Genomic DNA, 15,983 nt, shown 5'->3' on the forward strand with positions numbered 1-15,983 from the left:
GGGGGGGGGGGGGGGGGGGACGCTGGTGAGACTGAGGGCTCCCGGGCACCAGCTGCACTGCCCACCTGGGAGCTTGGCTTCTTCCCTTCCTCCTGTGGACAGGCCTCTCTCTCTCTTGATCTGAAGTGCAGAAGACTCACATGCTCTGCCCTTCATGTCCGGGCACCAGGAGTTCATCTCAGTCTCTTGTGAAAGCTCCCAGGGCTGGGGCAGGGCCTCCGAGCCAGGGCACCCCCTGCCCGCCCATCTTTGAGGGTCTGCTCGCTGCCTTTGAGGCTCTGGCTCCAAGCCCAGGGCCACAGGGGCTGGGGAAGAGATGATCTCGGAGGAGTCAGGCCCCAGGTGCTGGACCCTCGGAGAAGCCCCTCCCACCGCCTGAGCCCCAGAGGTGGGCCCTGAGATCGCAGGCGGTGGGTCAGGGCAGGGAGCTAACTTCCTGTCTTTGGAAGACTCAGGGCCAGGGCTGGAGCTGGTCCCCCCTCTCCCTGCCTCCTCCCCATCAAGGCCATCGCTCCCCAACACCCTGACACCCATGTCTCTGATGATGCTCTTTACCCTGCCTTTGGGAATTAGAGATGCCACTTAGCGTCCCAAGCAGAAGATGGATCTCTAGATCTCATTCCCTGCTCTCGGTGGCCTGGGGCAGCTAGCCCTCAGTCCCCACCTGTGTCTTAGGCTGATGCCCTTTGTACCTGGGGCCTTTTCTGGCCGACATCTGTGAGGGGCTTCTGCTGCTGCCAGGGGCCAGCTGGGCCTCTGCCAAGCCCGGCTTGGTGCATGTGGTGCTGCTTAACCCCAGCGCAGTGTGCCCTCAGCTGGGTGAGGTGGTGCTCTTTGTGTCTTTTACAAGTGGGTAAACTGAGGCACAAGGAGTTAGAGAACTTGCCCAAGGTCCCACACTTCGTAGATGATGGAGCCAGGACTGAGATCCAGCACTGCCGGCTTTAAACCCAGTTCTGACATCCGGGGGTTCCATTCAGGGGGAAGAGAGCAGCCAGGGGTCCCTGTTGGTGGCCATCAGGCAGGAGATGGGGCTATGCCCCGCCCCTGAGCAATTGGGAAGCGGTCATCAGTAGGCCTCAGCTCTCTGTTGCCCAGGAGATGTCCCTCAGCTCTCCACAATGCCCGTGGTCCCTCTGGGTGTGTCCAGGCTGCTGGCCTTGGGTGCTGACCGGTGCTTGTCTCCGTCCTCCAGGCTCAGCGCTGGCGCAGCGAGAACTTTGAGAGGCCCGTGGACCTGGAGGGTTCTGGGGACGATGACTCCTTCCCAGACGATGAACTGGACGACCTCTACTCAGGGTCAGGCTCAGGCTGTAAGTACCTCCCCTGAATCCCTGCCTGTCCCATCCCCAGGAGCCTGCTCAGTGGGTCCTCCTGTCGTGTGGAGGTCATGCGGGGCTGTCTGGTGGACCCGAAGGAGAAGGACAGAGGATCCTCCCCAGAGGGCGCCCGGCCCCGGCCCTCCCTGATCTCAGGGGCCTCTGCATGTGCTGCTGGGGTCTCTCTACAGCCCTGCAGACCCTGCTCTCCAGCCCATGTCAGGAAGCACTCCTCAGTGACCCTGTTCATGACCCTGTTCCAACCACTTGAAGGGATTCAGCCCCTCCTCAGTGGCCCTGGCACGTCCTCCGCGTGGATGGTTTGATCGGCCCACACTGGGCCACAAGGTCCTCTTGGATCCAAACAGCTGTGTCCAAGGGTCGGGCTGGGGCAGGTTGAAGAAGGGCTGGTCGGACAGTGGGTTGCAGGCCCTGCCCTCGGGCAGGCGAGCTGTGAGATTGGGCAGGTCCTTCCCAGTCACCCCTGATCAGCCAGCCGCACACCCTCACTCAGCGCCTCCTGGGGCGTCCCTAGGGTCACCTGTAAATGGCAAGAAATACACCATCTTCCCCCGGCTCCAGGAGGCGGGTCTGGCAGAGGAGGAGCTCTGGAAATGACCTGAAGAGGGGGCTGGGATCAGCCAGAGAGGGACGCGGTGTGGATGAGACGGGATGAGGTCCGTGCTGTGGACTGGCTGCCACGGCCGGGCCTCTGGGCTCCCTGGAGCCATTCCTTTAAGACTCTTCCATGTTAACCTCAAACCAAACCCAGCCCCTTGCCTGGTGGCTCAGCCCATACAGGGCTCTCCCTGGCTCCTGCCTTCTCTGCCTGCTGCGTCCGCCCCCCTGGGAGCCCCCTGTGGTCCTGCTCTTCCCGCTCCCCACCCCGCTTGCTCCTTCGCCTCACTTCCTTCCGGTTCCTTCACTTATCCACCCTGGTTCAGCCCCGTGGTGCAGACAGACTCCTACAGGAGGCCTCCTTCACCCCGTGCCTGGGCCCCCTGGGGCCCCCTGAGGTGCCCGCTGGTGAGCTTAGGCTGGGCATGTGCCCGGGAGTATAGCTTTTCCCAGACGCCTCTTCTCTCTTGAGTCCTCAGAGAGATTTGCAGCCAGTAGGGTCTCCCCTGCCCCCGCCCGGCCTCAACCTGATGAAGCCCGGGGCCGGGTAGGCTGGACAGTAGGAAAGTTCCGGCCAGGCGGAGAGAACTTGGGCAGGCTCAGCCACCAGTGGCCAGGCCGGCCTTCACCTTTTCCTCAAGTTTTCCTGGGGAAATCGGGCAAAGCGGGGGTTGGGAGTCCCCGTCCTGGTGGCGTGGCTGACCTGGGTCCTCGGCCCCGCACAGTGGCCCAGCTCCCTAGCTCTCTCCCTCTCCCTCCCCCTCAGACTTCGAGCAGGAGTCGGGCCTTGAGACGGCCATGCGGTTCAGCCCCGACGTGGCCCTGGCTGTGTCCACCACGCCCGCTGTGCTGCCCACCACGGACGTCCAGCCAGTGGGCACCCCGTTTGAAGAGCTCCCCTCCGAGAGCCCCACCCCAGAGCCTGTCACCAGCCCTCCAGTGGTGACAGAGGCCCCAGAGGAGCCCAGCCAGAGAGCTACCACCATCTCCACCACCACGGCAACCACCGCTGCCGCCACCACAGGGGCCCCCACGGTGGCCACGGTGCCTGCCACTGAGGCCACCGCGGCCCCCAGCATCCCTGCAGCATCCCCAGCCACGGCCACCACTGCTCTTGTGAGGACCACTGGCATCCGGAGGCTTCCTCCTCTCCCACTGACCACAGCCGCCACAGCCCAGGCCACCTCTCCAGCAGCGCCCTCCACCCCGACCACGGTGGCCGACTTAGACACCGAGGCCCCGACACCCAGGCTGGTCACCGTAGCTACCTCCCGGCCAGGAGCCCTTCCGAGGCCGGCTACCACCCAGGAGCCTGACGTCACTGAGAGGAGCACCCTGTCCCTGGGGACCACTGCACCTGGACCCACAGAGTTGGCTCAGGTGAGGGCCTGGGAGAGGACAGGGCATGATGGGGCTGGGCAGGGTCAGGGCCAGGAGGTTCTAGGGTGCCTGGCGGTACAACAGGGCCAGAGGATCAAGGCTGGGCACAAGGGACAGGATGGGACGGAGGTGGAGCTCGATGGCCTAGAAAGGGACAGGAAGCCGGGGTGGGGGTTGGGCCCTGATGCTGGGACATGACTCCCCGGGGGAGGGACTGGGCATGGGTGTGTGGGTGAGGGGGGCTGGGCCTGGTGTCCTGGTTGAGAGCGGCGACTCAGGAGCCCGGCAGCCTGGCTTTGAATCCTCTGCTGCAGCTTTTTAGGGTGAGACCTCAGGCTGGTCACTGATCCTGTCTATTTGCTTATTTGTGAAAAGGAAAAAAAAAAAAAAAAAAAAAAACCAGAAGATCTCTTAGTGCTGTGAGGTTGAACTTCCTGACGGAGCTGGAGCGTTAATATCGTCTGGCGAGGGGGAGCCGTTGATGCTCAGCTCTTGCCACGTCTCTGGATGGCATCGTGTCATGGCTGTGGTTGGCCTGAGGGGGCTTAGGCCCGCAGGAGCAGCAGAACACGGGCTTCCTGTGGAGGGGCCTCGGGGTCTCATGTTGCCTCCTGCAGCCTCGGCCCAGCCCGGGGGGCACTGGGGTCCCCCGATGCTCAGGAAGGCGAAGCTGCTTTCCAAGGCAGGATTTAGCCTGCAGGGAGTGGGTTCCTGAGGCCAGGCAGTGTCCAGGCCAGGCCCTGTATGGGCATGTGTCTGGGGTGTTAGGAAGGGGGTCAGGGCTGGAGGGAGAAGGATGTGGGATGGACAGGTAGCCAGGAACGGGGAGCTGTGTGGTCTGGTCCATGGTGGGTGCCCCAGGCAAGGGGCATGCGGTGGCACTGGAGAGGCACAGAGCCCTGTGCAGCTGGCCTCGTAGACAGGCACCCGAGGGCTGTGGAGCTGCCCTTAAGTCAGGGCAGTTGCTCAGTCCTCAGCCCCATCAGGACACGGGCTTCTCTCTTGGCTCCTCCAAGCAGCTGGGGCAGCTGGGCGGGAAGGGGGGCCACGCAGGGCAGAGCCCAGGCCGCAGCGGGCGTTGCTCTGCACATGGCCTCTCCCTGCAGACCCTGGGCCCGCCCTCGCCCACCAGCCCCCGCAGCCACAGCCCCGCCCTGAGGGCTCCACACCCCCACTCTGGTCTCATGGCTCGTGCCTCTGGTCTTGCTCCACGTGGAGGGACCATCAGGATTGTGGTCACTGGGCTGGATCCCTGGACACCAGTCCCCCAGGGGCATCACAGGCTGCATGTTGTGCTCTGGACTGGCCACCAGACTAACGGACTGACCCTGCCCCAGGCCCAGTTCATACGCCTGCACTGGCAGTCCCCATGCACCTTCTCAACAGGAATCCCCCAAGGATTGTTACCAAAGCTGCTGGAGGGGAAGTGATGGAGACAGGATAGGGACAGGATGTGGCCAGACCGAGAATAGAGGCGGCATTGTAGAGTGATTAGAAACACAGACTTCGGGGCTGGATAGATCTAGATTTTAGTTCTGCTCCTACGACTTATCAGCTGTGTGTTCTTGAGCAAGTTACTTAACTTCTCTGAGCATGTCTCCTGCACTATAAATTGGTGGTAATAATCCTCCTTTCATGAGGACGAGGCTTTGCATACTAAGCATAGTGAATACTTCGGCTTGGCCCACTGGGGCAGTGGAGTGGTGCCCTTCTGTGGCTCCTGGGCTCATGCCACCCTCTCTGCAGACCCCAACTCCAGAATCCTTCCTGACTACAATCCGGGATGAGCCAGAGGTGCCAGTGAGCGGTGGCCCCAGCGGGGACTTTGAGCTGCCGGAAGAAGAGACCACACAGCCAGACACAGCCAATGAGGTGGTGGCTGTGGGAGGGGCAGCGGCCAAGCCATCACCTCCACCAGGGACACTGCCCAAGGGTGCCCGCCCAGGCCCTGGCCTCCTGGACAATGCCATCGACTCGGGCAGTTCTGCTGCTCAGCTGCCACAGAAGAGCATCCTGGAGCGGAAGGAGGTGCTCGTAGGTGAGGCCCGGCTCTGCCCAGGGTGGGGTGGGGGCAGCTGAATGGCCTCAGTGTGCCTCTGGGAACCAAGAGGGGACGCCAGGGCTTGGTTTCCTAGGAGCCACTAGGAAGTGAGGGCTGGGACTCCACCCCAGGGCCTGCCCCGACTTCTCCCCAACCTTCCTCCTTCCCAGAGTCTGACCCTGGCTTTATTCCACTTCCAGCACCTTCCTCACCACCCTGTGACCCCTCTTTGGACTCTGACTTTGAACCCCACTTTCCCAGGTCACACTGGTCAACCCTGTGGGCCCTCACTTCCTGAGCACCAATCCCTGTCCCACCTTGTCCTTCCCCCACTCCTGTGCTGGCCACATCTGCTGCAGAGTCCTAGACTAGTGACCCAGATCCTGGCTCCCACTGGTGTGGCCCCCAGGCCTCCCTCTCCTCCTCTGGAGCCTGGGCCGTCAGGGTGTTAGGTCAGTGCTGTGACGGGGAAGGGCCATAGTTTAGTTGGCACTTGAGTTTTTTCTTCCCTGGAGCTTGAAAGTCCTGGAGCATCTTTGGATGGGTGGCACCTGGTCCTCCCCCAGAGGGCTGGAGGAAAGGATCAGAGTGTCAGGCAGATGGAACGGGTGACAGTGGAGCCACGCTGGGACCGACGCTGGGACCGACTCCAACTTCACTCCGACTCTGAGAGCAGATTCAGGACTCCCAGCCCCCCCGCCCCCGTCCCCTGCTTGGGGTCCTCTACCTCACCTCCTGCCTCTGAGCCTCGACTTTGCCCTCTTCTTCCACAGCCGTGATTGTGGGCGGGGTCGTGGGTGCCCTCTTCGCTGCCTTCTTGGTCACGCTGCTCATCTACCGCATGAAGAAGAAGGATGAAGGCAGCTACACGCTGGAGGAGCCCAAGCAGGCGAGCGTCACCTACCAGAAGCCTGACAAGCAGGAGGAATTCTATGCCTAGCGGAGCCTCAGTGCCTCCTTGCTGCCTCGACACCACCCCTCCACCCAGTCCCCGGCCAGCCCCACCAGATCAGGCCTGGAACTGGGCCCAGCAGGGAGCCTGGCCCCAGTTCTCCTTTGCCCTCCTTCTTGAGGCCCGCCCAGGTTGCCAGCCTCACACAGATCATCCCTGAGGAGCAGGGGTGGTTGCTGTCTGCCCCAGACTGTGCCCTTACGAGCTCATCTCTTGTCCCCCCCCACCAGCCTGAGGCTTCAGGACCTTATGTCAGATGGACAGGAGGAAGGAAGCTCCTGATTGGCTGGTGGAATAAGGAGAAGAGGTGGGGCTTGAGATGGGCACCTGGCCCTGCAGGGCTGGCTGAGGTCTCCTTTTGTGGGCAGAGAGGCACTCCAGGCTGGCTTTCAGGACCAACATGTGGCAGACTCCGCCCTTGAAATAATCTAGACACAGCAACCTCTTGCTCCTGTCCCAGGGCCTCTCTCTGCCTGGGTGAGAGGGTGCCCTTTGTCACCAGCCTGTTTTGTCCTCGCCTCTCTGGGGTTGTGGGACCACTCTCCCCTCCCCCTGCCCAGCTCCCCTGTGCCCAAGGCTTCACCTCTTTCTGTGTCTCCCCCGAGAAAACAGCTTCCAGAGAGCACGAGAGCAGCCACTAGCGAGGGGACGCTGCTGCACGCCGCTCCTGGGGGAACACCACAGACATCGTTGCCCACACTCTTCCACACATTGTCATGTGGCCACTCATGAAACAAAAGCACGCAATGACAAGGTCATATATGGTCCTGACCCCCCCACCAATCAAGACATGTTGCAAAAACAGACATTCTTCCAAAGATGTTTATCTTCACCCATTGCTGAAACACCCCCCCCCGACACTACCGTAAGGCGAGTGGCTAGTCCTGATCAACCGAGCGGTGACATGTGGCCTCCTCTCTCTTTTATGCCTCCCCCACACAAACCCTGACACCACACATGTCGTCTCCAGCTTCTGGGCGCACTGGGGAAGGTGGAGTCAAGCTGGAACAATCAGCCCATATTGGGTCCCCGCCTCGCCCCGTCACACTCAGTCTCACCCCTTGGCACTGCACCAGCCACGTCACCTCCGTCCCACCCTGTGCCAGACCCAGTCCCACATGGACACAGCCTCACCCACATCCCTGTGCTCATGCTGGAGGGATCAGGGCATTGGTCTTTCCTGGATTCAGTGGTGGGGGGCACTGGAAAAAGCCCTCCTAGGGCTTTGTACATGAGCCGGGCCTGGCCTCACCCCCCACCCCTCCACCTCCAACCCAAAAGGGCGGCTGGGGCCAGCCCCCACCACCCGGAGCTCTGGGACTTCTCCAAGGCTGAAGAAAGAAGGGCTTGGTTCCTGGAGTTTGGCCCCAGACTGTGGAGGGTTCTTGGGTCCTGGAAAGTCCTGGGTGGGGAGGGGACATGTGGCATGGCTTCTGCTCTCCCCAAATCCTTTACTTGCTCTGAGCTAGGGGGCAACTCTGCCTCCCAGGACACAAGTCTCCAAAGTGCCTGTGAGGGTGGGCCCTCCGCCCAGGCCCTCTGCTTCCTCTGCCCTTGACCTACCAGGCCAACCTCACCCACCCACCCAGGGCCCTCCCTGGGGACCTGCTTGGAGTCCTACTAGTTGTGGCTACAGCCGGAAGCAGCCCAGGCAGGTGCCCCCGACTCCGAGGGCAGAGATTTGGGGGAGTAGAGCAGGTGACTGGGGTGGTGGTGCTGTCACAGGTCCCAAGCCACCTTTTTGGTTACCCTTGAAAGATGGGCCCTTTGATAGGAGTTTGAAGTGTACGGTCACCAGTCTTTGGGGGAGGGAGCGCCTGGCGGGGGCTCTGGGAGCCCAGGGATGTGGTGTGAGTTGTAATTGGCTGGTGCTCCCACCCCCACCCCTCGCCCACAACCCAGACTCAAGTCAGACACCCACCTCAGTTTTATTTCTGTTCCCTTTTCAAGACTCCCTGGCAGCAGACTTTTGCAGGGTGAGGGCAGGCGTGCCTGAGGCAGTGAGGGTGAGGGTCCCAGGGGCCACTGCAGCCGGTCTTTCCCAGGGTCCTGCTTTCAGGCTGAGCTCCATCTTGTAGACCCAAAGGCAGCCGAGACAGTGCCCAGACTTTGAGGAAGGGACAGGTGGGGAAGGAATCCTGGCCCACGAGGCCTGGCAAGCCTCGTTGTCCTGAAGGGAAGGGCAGGGCACAGGGGCAAAGAGGACCATGAGTCCCAGCCTCGTTCCACCTGCTCCCTGGTGGGCTGCTGTCTTGGGGACAGCAGTTCTGGTGAGAGGCCTGGGTGGGCTGAGACTGAAGACTGAGTGTGAGGAGACAGGGCCTGGGCAGCCCAGGGGACGCTGGCACTGAGCGGAGACTCAGCAGTGGCCACAGCTTCTGCATCAGGCTGGCGCCCTGATGGGGCGGCCCTGCCAGCCCTTCCTGAGGGCGGGCTCAGGGCGGCGGGCTGGGCCTCGTGTCCTGGCCCCTGTTCTCTGTGTCCTCAGCACTTGAGAGGAGGGCAAGAGCGGGCAGCTCCAGGAGGACTCAGTGCAATGTGGGCGCAGGGTCCTGGCCTGGCCCAGGTATGGTGCGGTACACGTGGGGCCTGCCAAGTGGGTCCACAGAACCCCAGTGCTCCTGGGAGGGTATCTGGCATTTCCCGGAAGCACAGCACATTCCAAATGAGAGGGAGCTTGTGTGGTCGTGAGCTCTTGTGAAGCAGGCTGGGGCTGGCCAGAGAATGGGGGGTGGGCCCCCCTCTGCTGTGACTTCAAGAGTCCAGGCTGTGTCTGTCCAGGGGTCCTAGATTGCTGGAGACACCAGGGCAGGGCAGCCCTGTGGCAAGGGCCTTGGGTGCTTGGCCAGACCCCCTGGGCTTGGCAAAGCCTGTCCATCAGGCCTCCAGGCTGGAGCCCTGGGCCCCAGGGAGTGGACCCAACTTGTCCTCCAGGGCAGGAGTGGCCTCCGTGGCTCTCCTGGCTCTTTTGACTACACAACCCTGGACTTGCTCTCCGGGACTCCTGCCTGTAAATAGAAGCCCCCAAACTGTACAGATTTCAGAGACGCTGAGACGGGGCTCTGGGAATCACCACTCTGGGCTGATGGTCCCAGCATCTCCCGGGTGCCCACCTGGCACCTCTGGGCACCTGGGCCCAGCGTGGCAATGCATGTAAATATTTTTCGTAGGCAGTGTGGCTCCAGAGAGCCACCTGAAGACAGTGTCCCCTCCCCTCTGGTGAGCCCTTTCTCCTGTACAGAGCCCTCCCGGATCCCGGCCTGCGGTGGGTGGGGGACTGTCCTTCCCTCCCCAGGCCTTCCCTGCCCTTTCCCTCCCCCGTAACCTGTGATTAACCCTACCCGTCCTGAGTCATGGCCAAAACTTTCGATAAGGAGAATCAGAAGAAAGACCGTGGACGAGGAGACCGAGGCACTGCCCGCGGCGGGCGCTCGCCTGTCCAGCCTTGGGAAGGAACTGGTTTGTTTTTGTTTTCTCGTTTGATTTTTCTTGGTTTATTTTTTAACATTTCCCGTGCTGTGCCCATTTATAAGAGGAAATAAAATTAAGCTGAAACGATGTCCTGTGGCCAGAGTGAGGTGAATTGAATCTGGAGGTGGCAGGGCCTCGGCCACCTTCCCCTTTAAGGGGAATGGAGAGCGGAGCAGAGCCGACCCACAGCCCCTGTGGGGACTATTATGGTAAAAGCCTCCCGGGGTGGAGACCGCGGAGGCGGTGTGGGGAGGCCAGGGCTGGCTGCGGTTGGAGGGGCAGCTGGGGTGGCAGGGCCTGTGGTCAGCCCAGGGGAAGAGCTTGGTTTCAGGCCACAGGGGGGCCCCGGGAACCACCCGTGGGGGGTGCTAAAGCCCTGGGAAGCGCACGAGTGGGTGGCTGGGGTGTGACGGCTCCTCTGCACCCGCCCCCACCCGGGGTGTGTCCTGCTGTGGCTCCAGGCTGTGGCTTGGCCTCTCCGAGCCTCAGTGTCCTGACCTGTGAGATGGGATGAGACCCCTGCAGTGGGGCGCGGTGGGGATCGGGTGAGGGTGCTCAGGACCTTAGATGACGCACGGTCGCCTTGCTCAGATGGAGATGGAGGCTCCTGGCCCGGACCATGCTCTGACTTGGGGGCTCCCAGGGTGCAGAGCCGGGGTCTCCGGGCTGGCCCCACCCGCCCTGGTGTAGAAAGGCCCCTGGAGCCGCAGGGGCACCCCTGTCCCCATGTCGCGCAGCTCCTGATGCCAGGAGCTCGGAGCGTCCTGCAGGCTGTGCTGGCTCCACTTGTTTTGAAGTCCTCCCCCTTTCAGCTGGCACCCTGTCCCCCTCCCTCGCCAGGGCTCACGCTTCTCTGGTGCACATGGGGGCTCTTCTGTCCCCGCCAAGGGACGCTTGGGCATGGGAGTCATGGTGTTACCTTCCTCCTCTGAGGAAACCGCCCCACGCTCCGCAGAGATGTCTGACCCTTAGGGTGGGCTGGAGCCTGCGACCCGTGGACGGGCTCCATCTGCTTCTCCCTCCTCCCAGTCCCAGCTCTTGAGTGTCCCCTCTGTACCTGGCCTGTGCTTGGAACTGGGAGAGGACAGGTGGCCAGGACAAGCGGCACTAGCCTTGGGGTGGACGGGTCCTTCCCCGGCTGCCCCCCCAACCCCCCAGGAACACCTCCTCATTGCTTGGCAGCTCAGGGGCAGAGACCTGGGGCCCTGGGCCTCGCTGTTGGGCTCAGACAGTTTGTCACCTGGAGCCTTAACCTCCAGAGCTGTAGATGGGGCAAAGGAGCCAGGCCTGTCACCGGGAGGGTCTGACCCAGGGCAGGGCTGCAGTCGGAAGCCTGCTGTGATGGGAGAGGCTGGTTTGTCAACATTCAAAGCCAAGCACACGTGGCTGTTCACCCAGGAAGTTTCTGGAAGGTGATGCTTATCTCCCCCTGGGGGTCCCCATCCAGGGCTGTGCGCTGGCCCTGGTCTCAGCATGGAGGGGCAGAAGGTGTGGTCTGGGATCCCGCTTGCAGCTGGGTGTGCTCTGCCTCGTCGTTCAACCTCTCTGATCCAAAGCCAAGTGCCGGTGGCTGCTCATCCAGGCCATGATCATTGTCCTCGTGGCTGTCATTGTCATTATTCTCCAGGCCCAGCATGCAGCCTGTGGAATGAACAGATGACCCAGAACCTGGGCAGAAATCGTACCGCTACCGTCCCCCTGGCGTGAACTGCACCGGAGGCTTGGGCTTCTAGAGGCTGGATGGAGGCAGGAGGCTGCGTTTGGGCTGGCCGGAGGGACGGGCACTGCTGGGAGGTGTGGCACTTCCCTCTGGCCCCGTGGCCCACAGGATACACAACAAAATGGAGTGGGAGGAAGGAGAATAGCCGCTTGTCTCTGGCAGCCCAAGAGGTCACAGCTGCCAGCCCAGGCTACCCTGGGAACAGAGTGTGCTCAGCTTCGGGGGCCGCCCACCCTGTCACTGCCGGCCTGGGGGTGGGCTGGGGGCCGCGGAGGATTCAGACTGAGCATGCCAGAGCCGAGCCTCGTCCCCAGTCGGTGGGGGGGGGAGGAGGGACGCTGGGCCTGCCGCAGGACGGGACGAGATGCCAGGCCAGGCCCTGGTACGTCTTCTCACAGGAGCTCACTCGGGCCCCAGGCAGCTTGGGCCTCCTGGCCTGCATCTGCAGACGGAGGAACCGAGACTCACACAGACCCTAACGCTCTTAGAGGATGCAGTAGGAGCCCCTCTTGGGCCTTTGCCCTGTCTCCTCTCTCTCCCATTAGCCAGCTGTGTGAGTGTGGGCAGGTTACTAAGCATCTCTGAACCGCAGTTAGAGCATCAGAACAACAGAAGCCAGAGAACATTACTGAAGACTCAGACACATATTAACACATGACACTTGTGGGGTGCCTTTGATTGTCAGTCCTCATTCACATCATTACCTCACTTAATGTTGGGGAGAAGGATCACCCCCATTTCACAGGTGGAAATGTTGACCTTATCCACAAAATCTACACCATGAGATGCTCTATCAGACAAATGACCCAACAAAATGGAGGGGGAGGAAGGAGAAGTTTCTTCATTAAGTAAATTATAAGGAAGAAGGAAGATGGGGAGGGGGGAGGGAGGGGGAGAGAGAGAGAGAGAGAGAGAACATTTTCTTGCTGGTAGCGGTAGTGCAGGCCTGTAATCCCATTGACTTAGGAGGCTCAAGCAGGAGAATCGCAAGTTTGAGGACAGCAAAGACCCTCGGCAACTTAGCAAGACCCTGTGTCAAAATGAAAATGTGCTGGGAATCTAGCTCGTGGTTCAGGGCCTCCGAGTTCAATCTCTAGTCACAAAACAGACATTTTCTTTTGAGATGGGATCTCACTCAGTTGCCCAGGCTGGCCTCAAACTTAGGATCTCCCTGCCCAAGCCTCCCAAGTGGCAGAGATCATAGCCGTGCGCCATTGTGCCTGGCCACAGGAGTGATGAGTAAGATTATAAGATGTGTTAACCAATCAATATGCAAATGTGATGCGGATTTTTTTTTTTTTTTTTTTTGTACTGGGGATTAAACTCAGGAGCACTGGACCCCTGAGCCACATCCCCAGCCCTGTTTTGGGTTTTATTTAGAGACAGGGTCTCTCCCTGAGCTGCTTAGCACCTTGCTTTGGCTGAGGCTGGCTTTGAACTCACGATCCTCCTGCCTCCGCCTCCCGAGTCGCTGGGATGACAGGCGTGTGCCACCGTGCCTGGCTTCACTACTTGGAGTTCATATTTTAAATTCTCATAAATTGACTCTGGGGGCCATGGGGAGCCCCTGAGGCTGCCCCTCCGGGAAATGCAGAGCTGGGCCTTACAGCCCCAAGCCCAGGCCCCCTGTCCCTCTGCCTACCCCCAGCCCTACCCCGAGTTCCTGCTTCACGTCATCCACTTCCACGTGGTCAGCACCTTCCTGGGCCCTGTTCCCTCCCCTCCTAGGAAAGCTGACTCTCAGGATCGGCTCTGATGAAATCGCCCACATGACGCTGCTATGACCCCAGCTGTTCCCTCCTCCAGGGACACTCACGAGGTGGCCTTTCGCAAGTGCACATGTGTCCTGTGGTGAAGCGCCTTGCGGGAACCCTGGACCTTGCTTCCTGTTCACATCCGTCCTGGGTGGGAGGGGTGGTTGGCCACGATGCCTCCAACTTCGAAGGACACTGGATTCACTCACCCCTCTGCTGCCACGTCGTCAAGGCTCCGGCAGGTCCAGAGCTCTATCGTGTCTTGCTGGAAACACTGATTTGATTGTCACTGGCCGTGGCAAGAAGGGCATGGCTGGACCTGGGTCCCCACTGGTGCAGCCAGGTCTTCCTGGGTCCTCTTGGGGAAGCCCCTTGAGCTGTGGCTTTCTCTTCTGTAAAATGGTCATCGTGATGGTCACTGCAGAGATTTGTGAGGATAGGGACCCACAGGGTGGGCAGAGTGATGTGTCTGCACTGTGACTGACTCAGAGCAGGTGTGCAGCCGTGACAATGAGGGTTTCACAGTGACAAAGCCAGGTGTATTGCATGCAGCCTGTGCCGAGCGGGTGTGACCACTTTTAATAGGTGTGAGGCGCTTAGAGCAGTGGCTGGCGCGGGGCAAGCTCTGCAGGAACACTGGGTCAGGTGACCGCAGCTGCTTGTTTAGTCCTTACAAAAACTGGAGAAGCCCCGTGCCGTGGTGCACGCCTGGAGGGGAGGTGGGGCTCGGGAGGTGGAGGCAGGAGGATCTCAGGTTCAGAGCCAGCCTCAGCAACTTAGTGAGGCCCTAAGCAACTCAGCGAGACCTTGTCTCAAAACATAAAAAAGGGCTGGAGAGATGGCTCAGTGGTTAAGCATCTTTGGTTCAATCTCTAGTACCAAACAAAAAACAAACAAACAACAACAAAAACCCTGAGAGACTAGTAGGTACTCCTTAATCCCATGCTACAGATGAGGAAACTGAGGCCATGCTACAGATGAGGAAACCGAGGCACAGAGATTCCCAGAATGCTGAGAGTGTAGGTGACAACTGTATGGTCACCCTTGACTCCCACGCTCTCTCCTCCTGGTGAACTCCTATGGGCCCTTCAAAACCCTGCTCCAGCACCACCCTCTCTGGTCACTCCCAAGCCAAGCCAGCTGTTGCCCAGGACGGTCTCTGGCATGGGGAAGAGGAGAATGGGGGAAGCGAGGGTCCGATGGAGGCTGGCCGGTGCGTGAGGACAGGTGGTGTCTGAGGGGCGGGGGTGGAGAGGCCCTGGGCCGGCTGTTGGGGAGGGAGTGAGGGGCAGTCTGTGGCCCTGCTTCCTCCCCAGGCACCTCTGTCTGTGGCTTGTCCTCCACGGTCTGGCTCAGCCTCGGGCCTTCTCGAGGTCAGCTGCGCGGAGAGGAGTGAGGAGCAGGATGTGGGGGCCAATCTGCCCCCTTTTCTACTTCCAGCTGAGCGATCTCTGGCAAGTTCTTTTTTTTAAGCTTATTTTTATTTTTACATGTTTCTCTTCTTAGTTAGACGTGACGGCAGGACGCGCCTTGACAGGTTGCACACACGTGGAGGATAGGTGACCTCCCATTCTTGGGGTCGCACATGATGCGGAGCTACCTGGTCGCGTGGTCAGAGAGAACATGGACAGTCCAGTCCGATTCATCCCACTGTCTTTCCCTCCCGCCCCCTCCCTCCCCTTCATTCCCCTTTGTCTAATCAGCCAACTTCCACTTTCCTCCCCACCCCTCACCGTGGGTCAGGTCTACACATCAGAGAGGGCATTCGGCCTTGATCGGGGGGACTGGTGTCCTCGCGGGGCTTGGCGGTCTCCAGCTCCATTCACTTACCAGCAAACGCTCTGGCACATTCTCTGGCCTCTGTGCCTGTCTCCCCTGGGACCATGATGGGATGGCCGCGGTCCCCGTCCTACAGAACGGCTGGAGGTTCCGTCAGGGCAGTGCACCGCACACAGGAAGTGCTCAGCGGACACCCTCTTGGATTCTCCCAGCCCCGGGAAGGGCCCTCTGGATGCTCTCTCCGTCCTCTGAATTCCTGTTGTGACCCTCACAGTTCAGCCCAGCGGTCATGGAAACCGCATGAGCTTTTGATGGGGCCTTCACTGTTGCCCGGGCCCGCGCTGCTCCTTTCCCTGTGGCGCTCTTTCCAGATGTGGCACGAGGTAGACGTGATTGATGAGCCCATTTAACAGTCAAGAAAACTGAGATGAAGTTTCCAGAACGTGTCTGAGTCACCCAGCCGCACACGACAGAACAGGATTGAACCTTGGCCCTGCGCTGAGAGCCTAGAGGCTTCATCAGGTCTGTCAGTCACCATGGTGACAGAGGCCTACTGTGCGCCATGCACAAGGCGCACACAGCCCAGGCCCTCAGGGAACTCGCAGCGGATGGATGGACGTGGAGTCAAGGGCGCAGCTCCCTCCGTCACTGACCCTGACCTGCCGGAGGTTGTGCTGCCCTTAACCACATCCTGACAATTCTGGGCACACAGCCCGTGCCATCTCCGTTCTCAAAGATATGACGGACAGATGGGCTTCCAGGGCGAAGGTGACCTAAGCACAGCTTTGACACCACTGTAGGCTTCTGAATGAGTCTGAAGCCGTCGAAGGCAAGGGTCACTGGGGCAGTGGTTGATCACCTGCCATGGGGACACAGCCCCTGTGTCACCTGCTCCTGTTGCACATTCGGCTGACTTTGGGTTGGCATGGGGTGTGTGGGACTTCAGGAT

The 15,983-nt window shown here is 60.6% G+C and overlaps 1 protein-coding gene across 1 annotated transcript in view; it reads left to right on the forward strand.

Annotated features, from left to right (window-relative positions):
* The window catches only part of Sdc3 (syndecan 3), a 21,280-nt gene extending 11,412 nt beyond the window's left edge, over window positions 1-9,868 (forward strand). The window contains exons 2-5 of the mRNA XM_015485362.2: window positions 1,195-1,313; window positions 2,704-3,317; window positions 5,064-5,355; window positions 6,132-9,868. Coding sequence (XP_015340848.1) covers window positions 2,736-3,317; window positions 5,064-5,355; window positions 6,132-6,298 — 1,041 coding nt within the window. The 5' untranslated portion in view covers window positions 1,195-1,313; window positions 2,704-2,735 and the 3' untranslated portion in view covers window positions 6,299-9,868. The remainder of the gene's footprint in view (window positions 1-1,194; window positions 1,314-2,703; window positions 3,318-5,063; window positions 5,356-6,131) is intronic.
* The last annotated feature ends 6,115 nt before the right edge of the window (window positions 9,869-15,983 follow it).

Source organism: Marmota marmota, unplaced genomic scaffold (assembly GCF_001458135.2).
Source record: "Marmota marmota marmota unplaced genomic scaffold, marMar, whole genome shotgun sequence".
Taxonomy (NCBI): domain Eukaryota; kingdom Metazoa; phylum Chordata; class Mammalia; order Rodentia; family Sciuridae; genus Marmota; species Marmota marmota.